We start from the raw sequence: 19,335 nt of genomic DNA on the forward strand, positions 1-19,335 counted from the left end.
TTAGTAAGGATATTGAGGCTCAGAAAATGTTATTAACATCCTAAAACCATATAGCTGGTGAGTTGTAGAACCTAGATTAAATGCAGATGTCTCCAAAATATTTTCTCATGGAGAAAAAGTTTTTAACAGAATCTGAAACATCTGCATTCTCATTAACATTATAATTTCTAATATCTCTTTTCTACCCTTTTTAGCCATGCTCACAACCTTAGAACATTTTTTAAGAAGTTAACTTTCAAAGCATGTAAATATTTAAACCCCCATCTATTGATCTGAGGATCTACAATTTCTAAGGACTCTTAGAGTCACTTACAGTGATTTTACTTTGGTCCTGTTCAGAAATCTCTGTATATCCTCTACTAGGATTTTGACAAAAATCAGTCCGTTAAATAAATACAATTTAAAAGCTATAGGGTGGCAAATAATGACCAAGACAGACAAATGGTGTTCCATGATGTGAGCTTGGTAAGCTTATAATCTCATGAAAAGAATAGCTATCCTTGCAAGATTAAAACATAAACCTTTCAGGATTCATTTTCAACAGTGTATTGAAGTTATAGGGCTCTAACCTGCCAGTGATTCTGTACCCAATGTGGCAGTGTCTTGACACTAGCATTAGTATATATTGTAAAGTAACTGGTTGGCTGGGTGTGCTGTGTGTGACCAATATCTTTCTCATCGGAATGACAGACTTGAAATTTGAACACTTTTCAGGCATGCAACCACACAAAACAATAAAACCTGAAAAGCAACCCATTAACAGATGCTAACCTGGCTGCTATATTTGTGGACATAATTTGCTATGACATATTTGACAGATTATTTTATATCCTTGAGATTTATTTATAATCATTGAAATATTCTATAAAATGTTCTGTTACTTTTTGCTAGATGATTGAGTTGGAATATTTGGTAAAAGTGTCTTTCATCGTCAAGAGTTTAGATAATGTACTGAGAGCCAGCATGGCCATGAATCGGCAGAGTGGTGGTAATTTATGCATGATGCTTATTCAGGAAGCACATTAGGATGTTAGCTATGATAGCATGGGTTTGCACAAGATTCAACTTGATGTTTGAGGATCTTATTTTTCTCTTTAACAGGTTAATTATGTATGGCTTTGTGAAAGCTATGGTATATGCTGGCCAGTTGAAAAATGGAGACTTCCATTTCACTGACTGCTTGTTTTTTGGTTCACTGATGTCTGCTACAGATCCAGGTAATTGCTCAGATAGTATTTTTTTTTTTATTTAAGAATCAAACATTTAAATTAAATGTTTCTCTAAAGACTATCATCTGTGTCCACATCATAATAATTCCTTATTTCTCTTCACTTGCAATTGACACATAGATTAGTGACTAAAAAAGGAAAGGAAAGAAATAGGTGAATATTCTAATGGCTTTCAAAAAATGGATCTGAAAGCAATTTCAGTAGTGGGAATTTCAGAATTTAAAATTCATTATAGCTTATTTTTCTAGGATGTATAGCTGTTTTGAGCTGAATGTCTTAGTTTTTTCTCCAACGTCTTCTTTCAAAAGTGATCTATTGAATTAAATGGTAAAACAATACTTTCAAAAAGATTGTTTACTATGGAAATTTTCAAACACATGAAGAGTAAGGGGAATAATAAAAAGAATTGTCATATACCCTTCAGCAATTACCAAATATGGCCAATTTTTTTGTCTATACCCCCCTACACTCCTTTTATCATGACTGGATTAAAGTAAATCTCAAACAGTATATCATTTTATTTGTAAATATTTTGAAAAATGAGCACTGACATTATGAAACCTAAAAATACTTATAATTATTCTTTAATATTACCAAAGAGCTATTATCTGTTCAAATATCCCCAATTGTCTTTTTTATCATTATCATTATTAGTTTGTGTAATAGTTTGTACAAATGGGGGCAAATAAGGTTACATTTTACAATTGATTAATATGATTATTGAATCTCTTTTAATTTATATGTTCCTCCTCCGTCTTCTATTTTTGTCAGTTATTTGGGGAAAAATAGGCAGTTTGTTTCATGGTTGAACTGAATATGGCTCCTTAAGATGTTCCTCTATACAATATATTTCTTGTAAAACTGATGGTTAAATCTAGAGATTTAAGGAGATTCATGTTCTTTTTGGGAAAAATTACTTTATAGATGGCGCCATGAGTTTCTATAGCAAAACATCACATAGTGATTAGTGACTTAGCTGTCAACCTGACTCATCACACTATTTTAGTTTCTCCAACAAAAACCACCAGAACACACCTGTAGCTAAACAAGATGTGTTTATTACATGTTATGATGAGAGATAATGAACCCCAGAGGAAATACTGGGACCTTTCAGAGGGTGTTAGAAAGGACTTATTATAGGCTTGAGCTTATGTTTGATGATTTTAGGGAAGGTTTAAGGAATTGGAGCTTTGCTCTGGAAAAGATGCTATCAGGAAGTGGCAGTGATTGGGCATTTTATTAAGTCTTATGCAGAATGAGGGAAGACTGGATTGAGCCTAAAGTTAAAATTGGTAAAGAAGTAGTGAACTCTTAAAATAGCCAGAATAGGGGGATATTTGGTCAATTTTGTGGTTTGGACAACGTTCATTATTTCTGTTGAAACATATTATGCAGTAGTCTTGTTTTTGTCTTTTTAAAAAATATATATTTTTTTAATTTATTTGACAGAGAGAGAGCAACAGAGACAGAGACAGAGAGATAGAGAGAGAGAGAGAGAGAGAACACAAGCAGGGGGGAGAGGCAGGCAGAGGGAGAGGGAGAAGCAGGCTCCCTGTGGAGCCTGGGATCATAACCTGAGCTGAAGGGAGACAGACACTTAACTGACTTAGCCACCTAGGCACCCCTTTGTCTCTCTGTTTTTGTTTTTTTTTTTGTTTTTTTTTTTGAGATTTATTTATTTGACAGAGAAAGAGAAAGAGCTCGGGGAGAAGGCAGAAGGAGAGAGAGAGAAACTCTCAAGCAGACTCCCGACTAAGTGTGGAGCCCAATGTGGGGCTTGATCCCACGACCCTGAGATCATGACCTGAGCCAAAATCAAAAGTCAGATGCTTAACCAACTGAGCCACCCAGATACTCGTTTTTGTCTTGATCTATCATAGTCACAGAGTGACCTTGTCTGATACTGTTCTGTGAAATTATCTGTGTATGCAGAACGCCAAGGTTCAGATAATAATACTAGGTCAGCCCCCAAATGTCAGGGGCTGTTTTGTCTTTCTTGGATAGCCTCTGACCAGTGGTATTGGCACCATGTGTTTGCTTGTTGTAAATGCAGAGCCCCAGGCTCAACTCCAGATTTACCGAATTGGATTCTAGAATTTAAAAGGGAAGCATTACCTTTTAGAATTCTCCATTTTAGCTAATGATTTTAGTATGTATTAATGGCTACTGCTTAGTTAGCCCAGTATTAATTAAGGGTTACAAGCTAGTAGTATGCTAATTCTAGCTGATGTTTATATTTATTGGCCAGTGCTCTCGTATAAATAACTATTTAAGTACCCCATAATGTCATTTGAACAAAAAAGCAGGATAAATGATTGATTCTTTCCCTTTATTTACCAATTTTCAAAATAATGAGTTGTTTCCTTGGCATCCTCCACATATGATCAAGGATATTTTTCTTTTTTAAAGTATTATTTCAATACATGGATTTTAACATGGCTGACATGTTTCTATCTACTGCTGTCATTATTCTTTTTGATGTTCAGAATACTCCAACATGATAACAGAGAACTTCTTCAGGTTTCTTCTATTTCCTTTTGTCATGACCCCATGGGTCTTTCATAGCTTTTTTGTCGTTGGGTAAGACTAGATGTTCCAACTTTAATTTGTGTGTTTCCTGCACCCTTACTTAGAACCAGTCATTTCTCCCAGAAGCCTTAGTTCTTTATAAGAAGGAAATTTATTTGGAGACCAAAATTTGGGAATTAGGGGTTTTCATTGGTACTGGATTGGTCATTGTTTCTAGATATTTTTATTTGTTTTAAAGGAGAAATAATATCAAAAATGTATATTAATATTTTCAGCTCAAATTTAAGATTACAGAAATTTTACTTAAATGCCTTAAATTTTTATTTTATTTTTTCTTCTGCCTACTTTTCTTCTTCCTATCACATATATAATTTCTTATTTCCTTAAAATAAATATTTTCAAAATTATAATATGCATATTATTATTTAAAAATATGATTATTGAAAACGCTTAAGATTTCATTGTGGTTCTTTTTAACCTTTGGATATATCTAACTGGGATGAACAGTTAAAAATTACTGTTCTAAGAGCTCTTGAAATAATTCCTCTGTGGATTGTATATTGTGAATATACAATAATGTTCATTTGTTTCATTTTGTTTTTAACTTTTATTTTAGAATTAAATAGCTACAGAAGTCCAAAATGAAAATCAAGAACCAAATAAGAGACATTGAGCTTCTATCCCTGTCCCCTCTACCCTAACTTTCCAACCATTTTGGTTGGTTTTTCTTAAAAAACTTCTACTTAAAACTTCTACTTTTAATCTAAGTCAATACACAAACATAAACATACTCTCCTAAATGCTACTGTACACGTTTCCTCACTTGATTCTTCTTTAACAATATTTTAGAGAATAGTCCATAGCAATATGTAAAGCTCTCTCTCTCCTTGTTTTTTAGAACTCCTTTGTACTCCATGGATTATTCAACCAGTTATCTGTTGACAGACATTTACTTTTCTTCTTGTCCTTTGCAATTATGAATGGCGTTGCAACTATTAACACTAAAATAAATACCTTTCCACATTTTTACAGTGTTTTAGAACTGGGATAGATTTATAGAAACAAATTAGGAGGTAAATGCATTTGTAATTTTCCTAGATGCCGAATTCTTCTCCATAAAGTTTGTGTGATTTTGCATTTATACCAGCAACATATACCTATTCTTTACAGCTTTTCCAATGCAGAATTCTATCACAGTTTTGGATTTTTACTTATATAGTTGGTGAGGATTTATGTCTCCATCTGGTTTGACTTAATACTTCTCTTATTATGAGTAAGGTTAAATATGTGTTCATACGTTTAAGAGACATGTGCTTTTATTTTTTTCTGAAAATGAACCATTTATAAGATGGATTTGCTCTAGTAGGGTTGTTAATTTTTATTTTTCAAGTTTTAGAGGACTTTAACATATTAGAGATATTAACCTTTTGTCTATAATAGAAGTTATAAATATTTTTCCAAGTTTTTTTATCTGTTTTTTTGGTTTATGCTATGAAAAAGGAAAAATAATCTTTTAATGCATGATGTTGACTCATTTCCTGGAAGAAGATGAAATAAAAGTAGGAAAAAAAAGAAATAAAAGTAGGTCTCAGATTAAGAACTCACGGTGTAGATTAGAGGACCAGAGCCCCAGAGTCATGTAGAGGTACAGACTGCTCCATCTTCAGGGTTAGAGATGACTCAACTCCCAGGTCATTGCTGGAAGATCTCATGCTACACTCTCACAGCTCCAGGGAAATGTAGAAGTTCCATGGTAGCGGTGGGAAGCATGAACTCAAAATGAGATATTTTCAACCTATTAGTGATTTCTAGTTATGTAGGGTTAGTCTTTTCTGCCCATATATTGACATTTTGCTTTTAATGGTCAGGTCCCATTTCATGTCACCTTTGCACAAATCTGCATGTTAAAAAGCATTGTATCCAGAGTTTCTCCATCCTAGTGCCAAAGGCCAAGTTTGTTGAATCCTACTGAGTGATTCAGTCAGCTCCAAGCACAATTGTATTTTGTTAAAGCTTTAATTCTTCTGTGGCTGGTGATATCCCTGAGGTTATGTTTACATGACACAGGAAAATTGATTGAAATAGAAAAATAAATCCAACTTGGTAAGATGGGTATTTATCTGCATTGTGTCAAACAATTGGGCTGACTAAACTTAAAAAAACAAACAAAACAACAACAACAACAAAAAAAAAACAGAATTGACTCATAGCCATGAAGAGAATCCTGGGAACCAAATCTACTTTCTAAGTCTGGCACAGACAATCTGTGCAACTTTGGGCACCATTTAGCCTTTCTAGATTTTATGCGTTCTTGGAAGTGGAAGATATTTGATCTCATTTCTCCCAACCCTTTCATTTTACAGATGAAGAAACTGACTTTTCATCTGTAAAATGAAAAGTTTTGACTAGAGCCCTTTCCAGCTGTAACATTCCCTGTTTCTTATTTCTATAAGCTTGGTTTTCATTTTAAAACAAGCTTTTGTTTTAAAGTACGTTAAAAATCAACCCAAAGCCCCTCCACTCAGGCATTCTTGGGTTCCAACACTGATTCAGCAAATGTTAGAGAAGATCTTATGTAGTAGAGACCCACATGTGAACAGGAAAAAGCTTTCTTCTTTTACTGGGAGCTAATTGTTATATTAAAACACGCTGAACCTACTCTGCAATTTAAGATCTTCAACAGCCTTAAAACACCTAGTTAATCTTACCCCACAATTATTCATTTATTGTCTAAATTATTGTGACTCACTAATTTATGAAAGAAAACCTGTGCTCCCCAGGTCTGACTTTTCTTGGCCTTCTTTAAATTAATTCTTTCTCATTTAGCCTTAGCTAAATCTTAGCTAGGTGTTATTAACTATTCATATTTTTCGTTTATAGACACATATTTAGACTTAAACCTAATTCTTCTTGCATGTTTGACTCTCCTCAGCCAATTTTCAGTTTACCTCCAGTTAGGATGATTTGACTATTATTTAATTGATTTAATTTCCTCTTGTCCTCACTGACAAAGATCCTACTGATGATGTAAAGGTCAGCAACAGCACTTAACAGAAAGTGGATGATTAAAGGCAGAGCCCCCAAAGAGATCATGTATGGTAAATGGCAGGATTAGGAGAGGAGAGAAGTACTTAGACGGCTTAGTCAATGAGTCTGCTCAAGAAAAAAGAAAAGACAAACAATATGGCAACAACTAGAAATGTTGCTTTGGTTAATATTCTTCAATTTACAAATGATTAAAGCCCGTAAGGGAACCCTCTGACCTTATACTATCCTCCTGTCTCTTTCATCATTGACTTGGCTCCCAGTTTGGTAAATTTGACTACCCAAGATAGTGGATTTTTATTGATAAGTCTGAAATGTCCCTTTATATATGGGCTAGGTGAGATTGAGAGGTCCTTAAGGTGTACAAAGACATTTGGGAGTCCTGGTGTACCCAACACATCAATAATGTTGCTGCCTCAGCACATTTGCATTTGTTGTTTCTCCCTCCTTGCTTTCTTCAGGTATTTGCCCAAATATTACCTCAGAGACCTTCCCTAACCATCCTATCAAAAATTGTACCCTGTCTCCTCTGCTACACAGTCACACTAAAATCGTGATGCAGCCCATCCCTTTTCCTTGCCTTACATTCTTGTACAGCACTAATCACTATTGATCTACTATTTATTTCCTTATTTTTTGTCCCCTATGAAGAAGTTTTTTTTGTTTTCCCCCACTTTTCACTCTTATATTTTTAGTATCTAGAACAACAGATTCTTAATAAATACATATTAAATTAATAAATTAATACATTTGTGAAAGAAACTGCTGGAGTAAAGTGTGAAGCTTGAAAGGGGATCTTTTCTCAAATAGAATGTGAAGCACTTAGTATTCCAGATCATTCTTAGAGATTTGGAGTCTCATGACCCCAGGAGGGACAGTGACTCAAGATGAGGGTAGAACTCATGCACATGGCTGAACTTCCAACTGAGTGGCAGTGCTGGTTTCTGTCCTCCAAAAAGGATACGTTCAACTAAAACACAAATACATGTCTTTCTTTGTGTCTGGCCATGCAGCCAATATTTTTTCCCCATGTTTACCAGTTGGTCATTGGTTTAAAATTTTCTAGAGCACCAAGCCATAGATTGTAGAGCTGCAAAAGCAGTTATAATAGTGTGGGAGTTTTTTGTTGTGTTTTTTTTTTTTGGGGGGGGGGGGGGCTTGTTGTTGCTGTTTTTTAGTTTGGAAGATGTTCAAAATAGGAGCTTCCTTTAGGAAAAGGAAAAACTCAGCACATTACATTAAGTATTAATCATTCAGAAGATGCCAGAAACCCATCCTGGTATTTACAGGGCTGAGATTTCTTTCAAGGTCTGCAGGAAGCCACTCATTCAAGCACATTTGGGCTGTGCATTTTCTCACTTCATCAATTTCTCTGTTTCCTATTTGGATTAAAGTGTCTTCATTTTATATGATGCAGCTGCATTGAGACTCAAATACAGCTGTGCTATTTTGAACTCCAGAAGTATTAGTCCAGTATTTAAAACTAGAAAATAATTCTTACTTCATAGACTTGTCCTATTTTTTCCAAGAAAATGGTTGTCCTGATTTAGGTAACTTCAGATAGGGCTTGCTCAAAAATTGCTCTGTCCGATATGATGGCTACAAACCACATATGGCTACTTGAAATGTGGCTACTCCAAATTGAAGGGCTATTAGTGTAACATACACCGTAGATTCAAAGACTTAATATGAAAGTACAATATCTCATTGATAATTTTTATGTTGATTACATTTTGAAATTATAAGACTCATTTCATATTGAGTTAAAATATATTATTAAAATTAATTTTACCCATTTTTTTACTTTTTTAATGTGGTTACTAGAAAATTTAAAATTACACATGTAATTTATATTATATTTTTGTCAGACCGTACTGCTATAGAGCAATATAGACATGAGAGCTTTTTTCCACCTTTATTGAGATAATGACATATGACATATGTACATTTAAGGTATACAATGTGATAATTTGATACCCATATATATAGCAAAATGATTACCGCAATAAAGTTAGTTAACATCTCTATCCTTTCACACAATTACCTCTGTGTGTGTGTGTGTGTGTGTGTGTGTGCACCCATGCAGTGTGTGTGGTAGCAACATTAATGATCTACTCTTTTAACAACTTTCAAGTACATATTATAGTTTTGTTAACTGTATTAACATGCTATATCTTAGATCTCTAAAACTTATTAATCTTATGGGTGGAAGTTGATACTCTTTGACCAACATCTACCCATTCCCCCCAGCCTCTGGCCACCAACATTCTGGTCTCAATTTCAATGAGCTCAACTTTTTAATATTACATACAAAAATATGATCCCTAATAAAAATACCACAACAATTTTAAATTGAGTAGAAAAATTAAGCACAAATACAATGCACTGCACAAATTATGGCATTTTGGTGAAATATAGGCACTTTATTTCTCTGATTTTGAACTAGTATGTCTGAAATTTTCTTCCTAATGTCTCTTTTTTCCAGTCTTATTTTTCTGCTGTAGCACATAATAACCCATAAACTAGCTTCACCCATGCTTCAGAATCAAAGCAAAGAGAAACAAGATTAACTCTGTATGATTTAAATATCATATATGTGCCATTCAAAACTATAAATACTGCAACCTCTGACTTGAGAGAAACAGATTAAATAAGTTCCTGTCCAAATGTCTCAACTGTGTTTATTCCCTTAGTAGAAACATAAATCACAAGTTCCTAAAGTCTGACAATCTGAGTTGTTTTTTAATGCCCATTACTGTTTTGTTTTATAGAGCTTGTCAGAAATCCAAGAAACTTGACATTTATATTATGTTACCCCTGTTCCAAAGTATGTTGACACATTTAATGGCCCTAAATTGGGTGGACTCAATATCAGAAATAAATATTTACCTCGAAGAAGTAAATAGAGACTACCTGTGTAGCCAATTGGGAAAGTATAGTTTATAATTCTTCTCATTAAGTTTAGAATTTAAAAATCTAGTTCATGTAAATTATTAGTTCAATTCTCCAATTAAGCAAGTCAAAATATATATAGTACTTAATAGGATCCATTTCTTTCTTTTTCTAGATTTTATTTTTAAGTAATCTCTATACCCAACATGGGGCTCAAACTTACAGTCCAAAGATCAAGAGTCACATACTCTACTAACTGACCCAGCCAGGTACCCCATATTTCTTTATCTTCATCATCAGAAGATACTTAATGACTAGATCTAAGAAAGCATCTATAGATCTCAAAATATAAAAATCCTGTTGAGTTTTACACAGGGCTAATAAATATTTACTGAATCAATAGAATAGTCATTGAATATTGATTAAGAGCACTGACCATAGAGTGGAATAGGTCTTTGTTTAAATCCACATTCTGTCTGGCCTATTTGAGCCTCAGTTTCTCCATCTATAAAATGAGGATAGTAGGACTTATTTTAAAGGTTCTTTATAAAAAAAAATAATAATAAAAAAAAATAAAAAAAATAAAAAAAAATAAAGGTTCTTTATAAGGATTAAATGAGATAATAATAATTATTATTATTACCACTATTAATATATTGTTATTTTTACCATATACTAAGATGAGGCCATTTTACCCTCAGCAAGTAAGACATGCACTTTTTTGCCTGTTTTCTTAGTAGCAGTAATGGATTTCCATGAATCTACATACTTGGTTAGTAGAATGCTCCCTTGACCAACTAATATTTTTTTGTGATTTGCATGGCTATAGCTGGGAGCATAATATATGTAATGTGGTAATTTTGCTTTTATAAAACACAAATATATAATATTTTTAGAGGTAACAGATAGTAATATATGAAAGCAAGTCTTAGACACTGTCATTTTATCCACATGTATTTTGGTATACATTTCTATAATTATGGGCATTGTTCTTATGTAACCATTATCAAACCTACAAAATTTGCCATAATCCATTAGTATCATCTAGCACCTAGTCTACATTCAAATTTCTGATTTTCTTTTTATTATAGTTGACATACAGTGTTATATTAGTTTCAGATGTAAAATATAGTGATTCAACAGTTCCATATATTATGCTATACTCACCATAAGTGTAGATACCATCTGTCACCATTTAATGCTATGACAGTGCCTCTGACTATATTCCCTATGGCGTACCCTTCATTCCCGTGACTTGTTCATTCCACATGGAAGCCGGTACCTGCCTCTTTCCTTCACCCATTTTTTCTATCTCTCACCATCTCCCCTTGGGCAACCACCAGTTTTAGTTTTTTCTCTGTATTTGTGAGTCTGTTTCTGCTTTTTTTTTTTTTTTTTTGATTCTTTGTTTGTTCTTTTGTCTTGTTTTTTAGATTCCACATGTAAGTGAAATCATATGCTATTTGTTTTTCTTTGTCTGACTTACTTCATTTATCATAATACCTCTAGGTCCATCCATGTTGTCACAAATGGCAAGACCTCATTCATTTAAAAAAAAAAGATTTTATTTATTTATTCATGAGAGACACAGAGTGAGAGAGAGAGAGAGGCAGAGAAACAGGCAGAGGGAGAAGCAGGCTCCATGCAGGGAGCCTGACGTGGGACTCCATCCCGGGTCTCCAGGATCATACCCTGGGCTGAAGGCGGCACTAAACCACTGAGCCACCTGGGCTGCCTGACCTCATTCTTTTCTATGGCTGACTAATATCCTATTTGTGTGTGTGTGTGTGTGTGTGTGTGTGTGTGTGTGTGTGTATCTCACATCTTTTTTATCCATTTATTATCAACAGTTAGGTTGCTTCCCTATCTTGGCTATGGTAAATTATGCTGCATAAACATAGGGGTGCATGTATCCTTTCAAATTAGTATTTTCGTTCTCTTTGGGTAAATATCCAGTAGTGGAAATTACTGGGTCATACGGTGTTTCTATCTTTATTTATTTTAGGACCCTCCATACTCTTTTCCTCAATGGCTGCACCAATCTGCCTTCTCACCAACAGTGCACAAGGATTCCTTTTTCTTCATATACCCATCCACACTTGCTGTTTCTTATGCTTTTTTTTATTCTAGCCATTCTGGAAGGTATAAGGTGAGATCTCATGGGAGTTTTGATATGCATTTCCCTGATAATTAGTGATGTTAAGCATCTTTTCATGTGTATGTTGGCCATCTGTATATCTTCACTGGACAAAAGTTTATTCAGGTCCTCTGCCCATTTGTTAATCAGATTATTTGTAGGGTTTTGGTGTTGAAGTGTAAATTCTTTATATATTTGTGATGCCTACCCCTTATTGGATAAATCATTTGCAAGTATCTTCTCCCAGTCAGTAATTTGCCTTTTTGTTTTGTTGATGGTTTCCTTCACTGTTCAAAAGCTTTTTGTTTTAATGTAGCCCCAATAGTTTAATTTTGCTTTTGTTTCCCTTGCCAGAGGAGATATATTTAGAAAAATGTTTCTATGGATGATATCAAAGAAATTACTCCCTGTGTTTTCTTTTGAGAGTTTTATGGCTTCAGGTCTCACATTTAGGCCCTTTATCCATTTTTAGTTTATTTTTGTGTGTGTTGTAAGAAAGTGACCAGTTTCATTCTTTTGTATGTAGCTCTCCAGTTTTCCCAACACTATTTGTTGAAGAGACTTTTTCCCGTTGTATATTCTTGTCTCCTTTATCATAGATTAATTAGTCATAAAAGTATGAGTTTATTTTTGGATTCTGTTCCATTTATCTATGTGTTTAGTTTTGAGAGCTCTGTTCTTCTTTCTCAGGATATCTTTGGCTATTTGGTCTTTCGTGGTTCCATACAAAGTAGGAGTATTTGTTCTACTTCTGTGGAAAATGTTGGTTATTTTGACAGGGATTATGTTAAATCAGAAGCTTGTTTTGGGTAGTATGGACATTTTAATAGTATTCTTCAAATCTATATTGTTTTTTTAATCCACTCCTTATAATATAAAAAGAATATGCTGATCTTATCTGGATCCTTGATCAAATAAAACAGCCATAATAAATTTCATTTTAAACATGTAGTTTAAACATAACCCCAATGTCATCATCACACCTAAATTATTAACAATAATTTTTGTTGTAGGCAAAATAATGGTCCTTGAAAGATTTCCTGGTACTAACCTCCAGAACCTGTGAATATGTTACTTTGATGCCACAAGGCCTTTGCAGATGTGATTAAATTAAGGACCTTGCAGTGTGGATATTACCTGAATTATCTGGGTAGACCCAATCTTCTCACATAGGTCCCTAAAAGCTTGAAGGGGAAGATGTGACAATGGAAGAGAAGCACAGAAAGATATAATTTTGCTGATTTTGAAGTTGGAGGAAAGGGGCTATGAAAAAAAGCATGTGGGTGGTCCCTAGAAACTGGAAAGGAAAGGAAATGGATTCTCTCCTAGAGCCCCCAGAAAGGAATGCGGCCCTACTGACACCTTGTTTTATCCCAATGAGACTCCTATCAGACTTCTGACCTACAGAACTGAAAAATAACACATTTATGCTGTTTTAAGCCACCACGTTTGCAATAATTTGTTATAGCAATGATAGAAAACTATTGTAATTTTAAATGTTATCAAATATATAGTTAGATTTAAATTCCCCAAGTTGTCTCATAAAATTTTTTATAGCCATCCTATTCAACCAAAGATCCAGACAATTGTCGACACATTGCTTTTAGATGATATAAGGAGTGATTTAAAATTAAAGAACTGTAAGACATTTTTGCAGAAAGAGACTTTAGGAATCAATCCAACACCTTTATTTTATAAAAAGAGTAAACTAAAGTTTAGTGATGAATGACCTAGCCCTAAGACAGTAATGTCAAAATAGCATTATAATCCCTTTGAAAAATTCATGAAGATTGGGCAGGCTGTAGCTCAGTGGTTTAGCACTGCCTTCAGCCCAGGGTGTGATCCTGGAGACCCGAGATCGAGTCCCACGTCAGGCTCCCTGCATGGAGCCTGCTTCTCCCTCTGCTTGTGTCTCTGCCTCTCTCCCTCTTTCTGTGTCTCTAATGAATAAATAAATAAAATCTTAAAAAAAATTCATGAAGATTAACAGTAGATTCCAGGAAAGATGTGACCTTAACTTGACCTCTTTGCCCTTTATTTACCCTCTCCATCTTACCTGATTTTACTAAAACCAAATATATGTCTACATTGTAGCTGAATGCTGGCGAAGTCTTGGGCTCTATGCGGCCCCCACAGAAATAACAGATACTGAGCTTTCTCTGTCATGAATAAGATGAGCACCTATGCACTAGCTTCAGAGATGTTTTTTGATAGAGACTAGAAAGCTGTGAATCCTCAGCAAAGGTTGAATGATAGGAATACATGGATTTTGGTGATGGGAAAGGGGGAAGTATGGTGCCCTGTTTGACCCTGCATGAGTAAACTTGGTGTCTCTGATTAATGGGTGAGGGAACGGCCTCCTCCAGGTGCTTGAGGGGTTTCTATTACCATTGGTCTACCTTACGGTACTTACAGGACTGCTATTCTGGAGGGTAGCCCAACAAACAGTCTTGTCTTAAGACTCCATAAGCCAATAAAGAAAAATAAAAACACAACGTGACTTTTCAGCAGCTTGAGAGAAAAAGATCAGTCAGAACAAATGGAACATACATGCATGGAATAAATTCCTGAAGTTGTCAGAAGACAATTTGAACAAAAACCTTATAATAAATCTTAGGAGGGTCAAGAACAGGGAAAAACAAAAAACAAAAAAACATGATTTTCCAAGTAACCAACTGAATAGATAAATTAAAGAGAATGGAGGAGTCAAGACCTGCCCTCCACAGCAGAGAAACATCTGGCCCCAAATGTTACTAGTGCCAAGATTGAGAAACCTACATTAGCCAATTTCTCAAGTTAGGGCTAATTAAGACCCTTAGGGAGAAATTCTAGTAGTAATCCACCAGCCCCAGGATTTGTAGAGAAAGAGAATGCTGAAGGGTTTCATCCCCTTCTCATGCTAGAAGATCTTCTGTACTATCCTGGTATTACCCCCCATGAACACCTATCTTAGTGCCTAGCCAATTGTGTATGCTTTCTGTGGCAAGGAGCTGAGTAATAATTACTTCATGGAAATCCAAGTGAGTCAAAAGGGTGGAGCTTAAACTTTTTAAATTATCTTTTCACAGCTGTGCATAGCAGCCCTTTGAAGGTTGTACCTTCCAGCCTCCCTCACCTTCCTTCCACAAGCAGCAATCCAAAACAGCCTTCCTTCTTCCTGGAGATTTCTTGGCTTTTCTTGGTATTATTATTTTTATCTCTTAGTGCCAATTCCATTTTTCTCTGTATACTTCCTCTATCATTGAGTTTTTGGGGAGCAAGACAGTAACCTGTCCTAGCTCACTGTCTTGGTAATGAGAAGAATGCTTTAATAAAAATGCCACCTTTTCCTAAATTAATATAAAGTTTTAATGCAATTCTCATGAAAATCTAATACTTTAAAAATTGGAACTGGACAAAATTATATTAATGTTTATGAAGTAGAATAAAAGCATTAAGGAAGGGACACCTGGGTGGCTCGGTGGTTGGGTGTCTGTCTTTGGCTCAGGGCATGATCTCTGTCAGGGGATTGAGTCCCGCATCGGGCTCCCTGTGGAAAGCCTGCTTTTGCCTCTGCCTGTGTCTCTGCCTCCTCTCTGTGTGTCTCTCTCATGAGTAAATAAATAAATCTTAAAAAAAAAAAAAAGCATTAGGGGAACTGCCTAACCAGATAAAAGAATATATTACAAAACTATTATAATCAGATAATATGGTATTGGCCTAGGATTAGACAGATCAGTAGAAAAGAATAAAGGATCCATAAACAGATGCCAGTATAAATGAGAATTTGACAAAATCAAAAATTTATAATTATGCATATAGTTATAAAAGTTATTTATAAAAAGAGTTATTCATAGATAGATAGATAGATAGATAGGGCTATATAGAGCTAACAGGTATTTAAATCCAGTGGGAAAGGATTATTTATTTAACAAATGGTACTTGCACAATTTAGAGGATAATAAAATTGGACTTATCTAACCATTTACAAAATATGTTTAGAAGAACTAAAATATAAATGAAAAATGAAGAAAATGAAGTAAAACAACTCCTGCAAGAAAATCTGTAAATCTTTATTTACCAACAATAGATAGGAAAATTCTTGTTAAAAAAGAATGGAAACCCAGAATTTATAAATAAAGAATAGACAGATTTGACCAAATAAAAAACAAATTTAATAAAAGATACATAAAAAAAATCCACAAACAGCACATTGGGGTAAAAGCATTCAAATATAGAGGACCAAGTATGACTATTTCCTCTTTTTTTTTTTTTTTTTTAAGATTTACTTATTTATTTTAGAGAGAGAGAGAGAACAAGCAAGCAAGCAGGGGAGTGCAGAGAGAGAGGGAGAGAGTCTTCCAGCAGACTTTCTACTGAGCACAGAACTCAAGGTGGGGCTCAATCTCAGAATCCTGAGATCATGACCTGAGTAGAAATCAAGAGCCTGAGCCAACCATCCAGGTGCCCCCAAATATTACTATTTCTAATATAGAAAGAACACTTTACAATGAAAATCTGAAAATAAATAACAGAAAAAATGGACAAAGATTATGAAGAGGAAGTTTTTAGAAGAGTGAATCAATGTGGGGTTCAAATGTGCAAAGTTATTCAAACTCGCCAGAAGTCATAAAAATCTAAAAAAAGTAACAGCATATCATTTTACCCCTAGCAGTTTGGCAACAATTGTAACACCAAATAACAGTCATTGCTGGCAGGGAGGCAGGGAAAAGTAGACTGTTACACATTTCTAGTGAAAATTTAAATCATTAACAGACTTTTGGAAAGTGGTGTGGCAACAGCTATTAGAATTTAAAATACATAGTTCCTTTTGACTCAGTGATCTGACTCCTGGGAATCTGTTCCACACGAGTAAAAATATTGGATTCTTAAGGATATATGGTCCGGGATGTTTATTGCAACATTTTTGTAAGTGGAGGGAAAGAAAGCAAGAAGGAACAAAGTGAATCCTATCAATAAGGGAATTATTGAAAAGGTTGTAGGACATCTACACAATATCATGTAGCCATTAAAGAGGATAAATTAGTGCTCATCCAGCTAACTTGAGAGTTTTCCAGGAGGCATTGTTGACTTTGTAAAGCAAGATGTAGGAAAGTATATATAAAATGTGATTCTAATTTTTAATATATAGATGAATACGTATATGTGTATATAAAGCAGAATTCATGGGATATAGCCAACGAAACTGCTTTTTTTCTTTCTACTATTCCTTTATTATTAATTTTTAAATTTTTAAAAAAACATTTAAAATTTTAATTCCGGTATAATTAACATGTTATATCAGTGGCAGGTGTACAATATAATGATTCAAAAATTCTGTATATTATTCTATGCTCATCACAGTAAGTATATGCTTAATCTCCTTCACCTATTTCACGCATCTCCCTACCCACCTCCCCTCTGGTAACCATCAGTTTGTTCTCCATAGTTAAGAGTCTGATTTTTGGCTTGTCTCTTCTTTCTGTGTTTATTTCTTTTGTTTCTTAAATTCCACATATGAGTCATATCATATGGTATTTGTCTTTCTCTCACTGACTTTCTTCACTTAGCATATACCCTCTAGATCCACCCATGTTGTTGCAAATGGCAAGATCTCATTCTTTTTGATGGCTGAGTAATATTCCACTGTATATTTACCCAGTCATCTATTAATGGACACTTGGATTTTTCATCCATTTATCTATCAAGGGACATTTGGGTTGTTTCCGTAAGTTGGCTCTTATAATTAATGCTGTAACAAGCATAGGGGTGTACATATCTTTGAATTGGTGTTTTTGTCTTCTTTGGGTAAATAGTAGTGGAATTGCTAGATCATGTGGCAATTCTATTTTTAACTTTTTGGGGAAACTTCATACTGTTTTTCTTGGTGGCTGCACCAGTTTGCCTTCCCACCAACAGCACACAAGGATTCCTTTTTCTGCACATCCTCACCAATGCTTGTGTCTTGTGTTTTTGATTCAGCCATTCTGGCAGGTGGTTTTTTTGTTTTTGCTTTTTTTTTTTTTTAAGATTGTGTTTATTTTTTTTTTTTTTTGACAGAGAGAGAGAGAATACAAACAGGGGGAGAGGGAGAGGGAGAAGCAGGCAGGGAGCCCAATGTGGGGCTTGATTCCAGGACCCTGGGACAGTGAACTGAGCTGAAGGGAAACACTTTAACTGACTGAGTGACCCAGGCACCCCCTCTTGTGGTTTTGATTTGCATTTCCCTGATGATGGGTAATGCTGAACATCTTTTCATGTGTTTATTGGTCATCTGTATTATGTCTGCTTTGGGAAAATGTCTGTTCATTTCCTCTGCCCATTTTTAATTGGATTATTTGTGCTGATGGTGTTGAGTTGTATAAGGTCTTTGTATATTTGGGATGCCAGCCCCTTATTAGATATGACATTTGCAAGTGTCTTCTCCCATTCAATAGATTATCTTTTTGTTTTATTATTTCCTTTGCTGTACAGAAGCTTTTTATTTTGATGTAGTCCCAATAGTTCAATTTTGCTTTTGTTTCCTTTGCCAGAGGAGACATATCTAGAAAAATGTTTCTATGGATGATGCCTGAGAAATTACTGCCTGTTTTCCTCTAGGAGTTTTAGGGTTTCAGGTCTCATGTTTAAGTCCTTAATCCACTTATTTTTGTGTATACTGTAAGAAGGTTGTCCCATTTCCTTCTTTTGCATGTAGCTGTCCAATTTTCCCAGCACCATTTGTTGAAAAGACTGTCTTTTTCCCATTGTATATTCTTGCCTCCTTTGTCATAGATTAATTGATCATATAATTGTGGGTTTATTTCTGGGCTCTTCCATTCCATTGTCTCCCATTCTTTAAAAGTATTCAGTGAGGTTACATTTTTTTTCCACCCGCTGGATAAAAGCCTTTGGTCTTTAAGTTGCAATTGGAGTTTCAATTCAGCAGTGAACATATCCAATCCCGTGTAATACTGGCAGTTCTCAATTTAATTTAAGACCCTGCCCTACCTCCCTTAGCCTGCCCTACTTCCGTTGAGGCAGGCTGCCACCTTTGGGAGAAGAGGTGTGGTTGGGTTCTTCATCCTTTCTCAGGCTTCTCATCTACCACTTGCTAGATGTAGTTTCTGAGTCCTAAAAACATAGAGGCAGAGATGAGGTAAGGGAATTTTTTTTGACTGATAATTAGGTGCCATCAGAGCAACTGGGCTCATTAGATTTCTCAGGTGAGAATCAAACAGTATTTCACTGTGTCCCCAAACTCTAGTCACAGAGTAGGCTGTCTGATAGCCTAGCCAAAGTCCCTCTTCATAGGCTTGAGATAAGGGTCAAACACTCCCAAGTGGGATTCACAGTTCACAAGTAGCAAAACAACTCCCTTCATAAATCTTAACCTCTAGATTAGAGTCTAGAGAGAAACACTTTCTCATTCTCCATGTGGGTGAGAGGTTTAAGGGAGTCATGTAACTGGCTTTTGGATATTTTAAAATTGTGTATCTCGCTGTTGGATATATTTTTTCTTCTTTAAACTTCTGATTTAATATC

At 34.9% G+C, this 19,335-nt stretch overlaps 1 protein-coding gene and 1 long non-coding RNA gene across 16 annotated transcripts in view; one reads left to right on the forward strand and one right to left on the reverse strand.

Moving 5' to 3' along the window:
- The window catches only part of SLC9A9 (solute carrier family 9 member A9), a 655,912-nt gene that overhangs the window by 255,598 nt on the left and 380,979 nt on the right, over positions 1-19,335 (forward strand). For all 11 annotated transcript variants that reach the window (XM_072792384.1, XM_072792386.1, XM_072792387.1 and 8 more), the window contains one exon: positions 1,102-1,217. In XM_072792384.1, the coding sequence (XP_072648485.1) occupies positions 1,102-1,217 (116 nt within the window). The remainder of the gene's footprint in view (positions 1-1,101; positions 1,218-19,335) is intronic.
- Positions 16,027-19,335, reverse strand: part of LOC140613899 (uncharacterized) — a 70,485-nt gene continuing 67,176 nt past the window's right edge. For 2 of the 5 annotated variants that reach the window (XR_012014812.1, XR_012014807.1), the window contains one exon: positions 16,033-18,924. This is a non-coding gene — a long non-coding RNA (uncharacterized lncRNA). Of the gene's footprint in view, positions 18,925-19,335 lie in introns of all 5 variants that reach the window. The other 3 variants (XR_012014821.1, XR_012014810.1, XR_012014811.1) reach the window with 3 other exon arrangements.

Source organism: Canis lupus, chromosome 22, assembly GCF_048164855.1.
Source record: "Canis lupus baileyi chromosome 22, mCanLup2.hap1, whole genome shotgun sequence".
In the NCBI taxonomy this organism is placed as follows: Eukaryota; Metazoa; Chordata; class Mammalia; order Carnivora; family Canidae; genus Canis; species Canis lupus.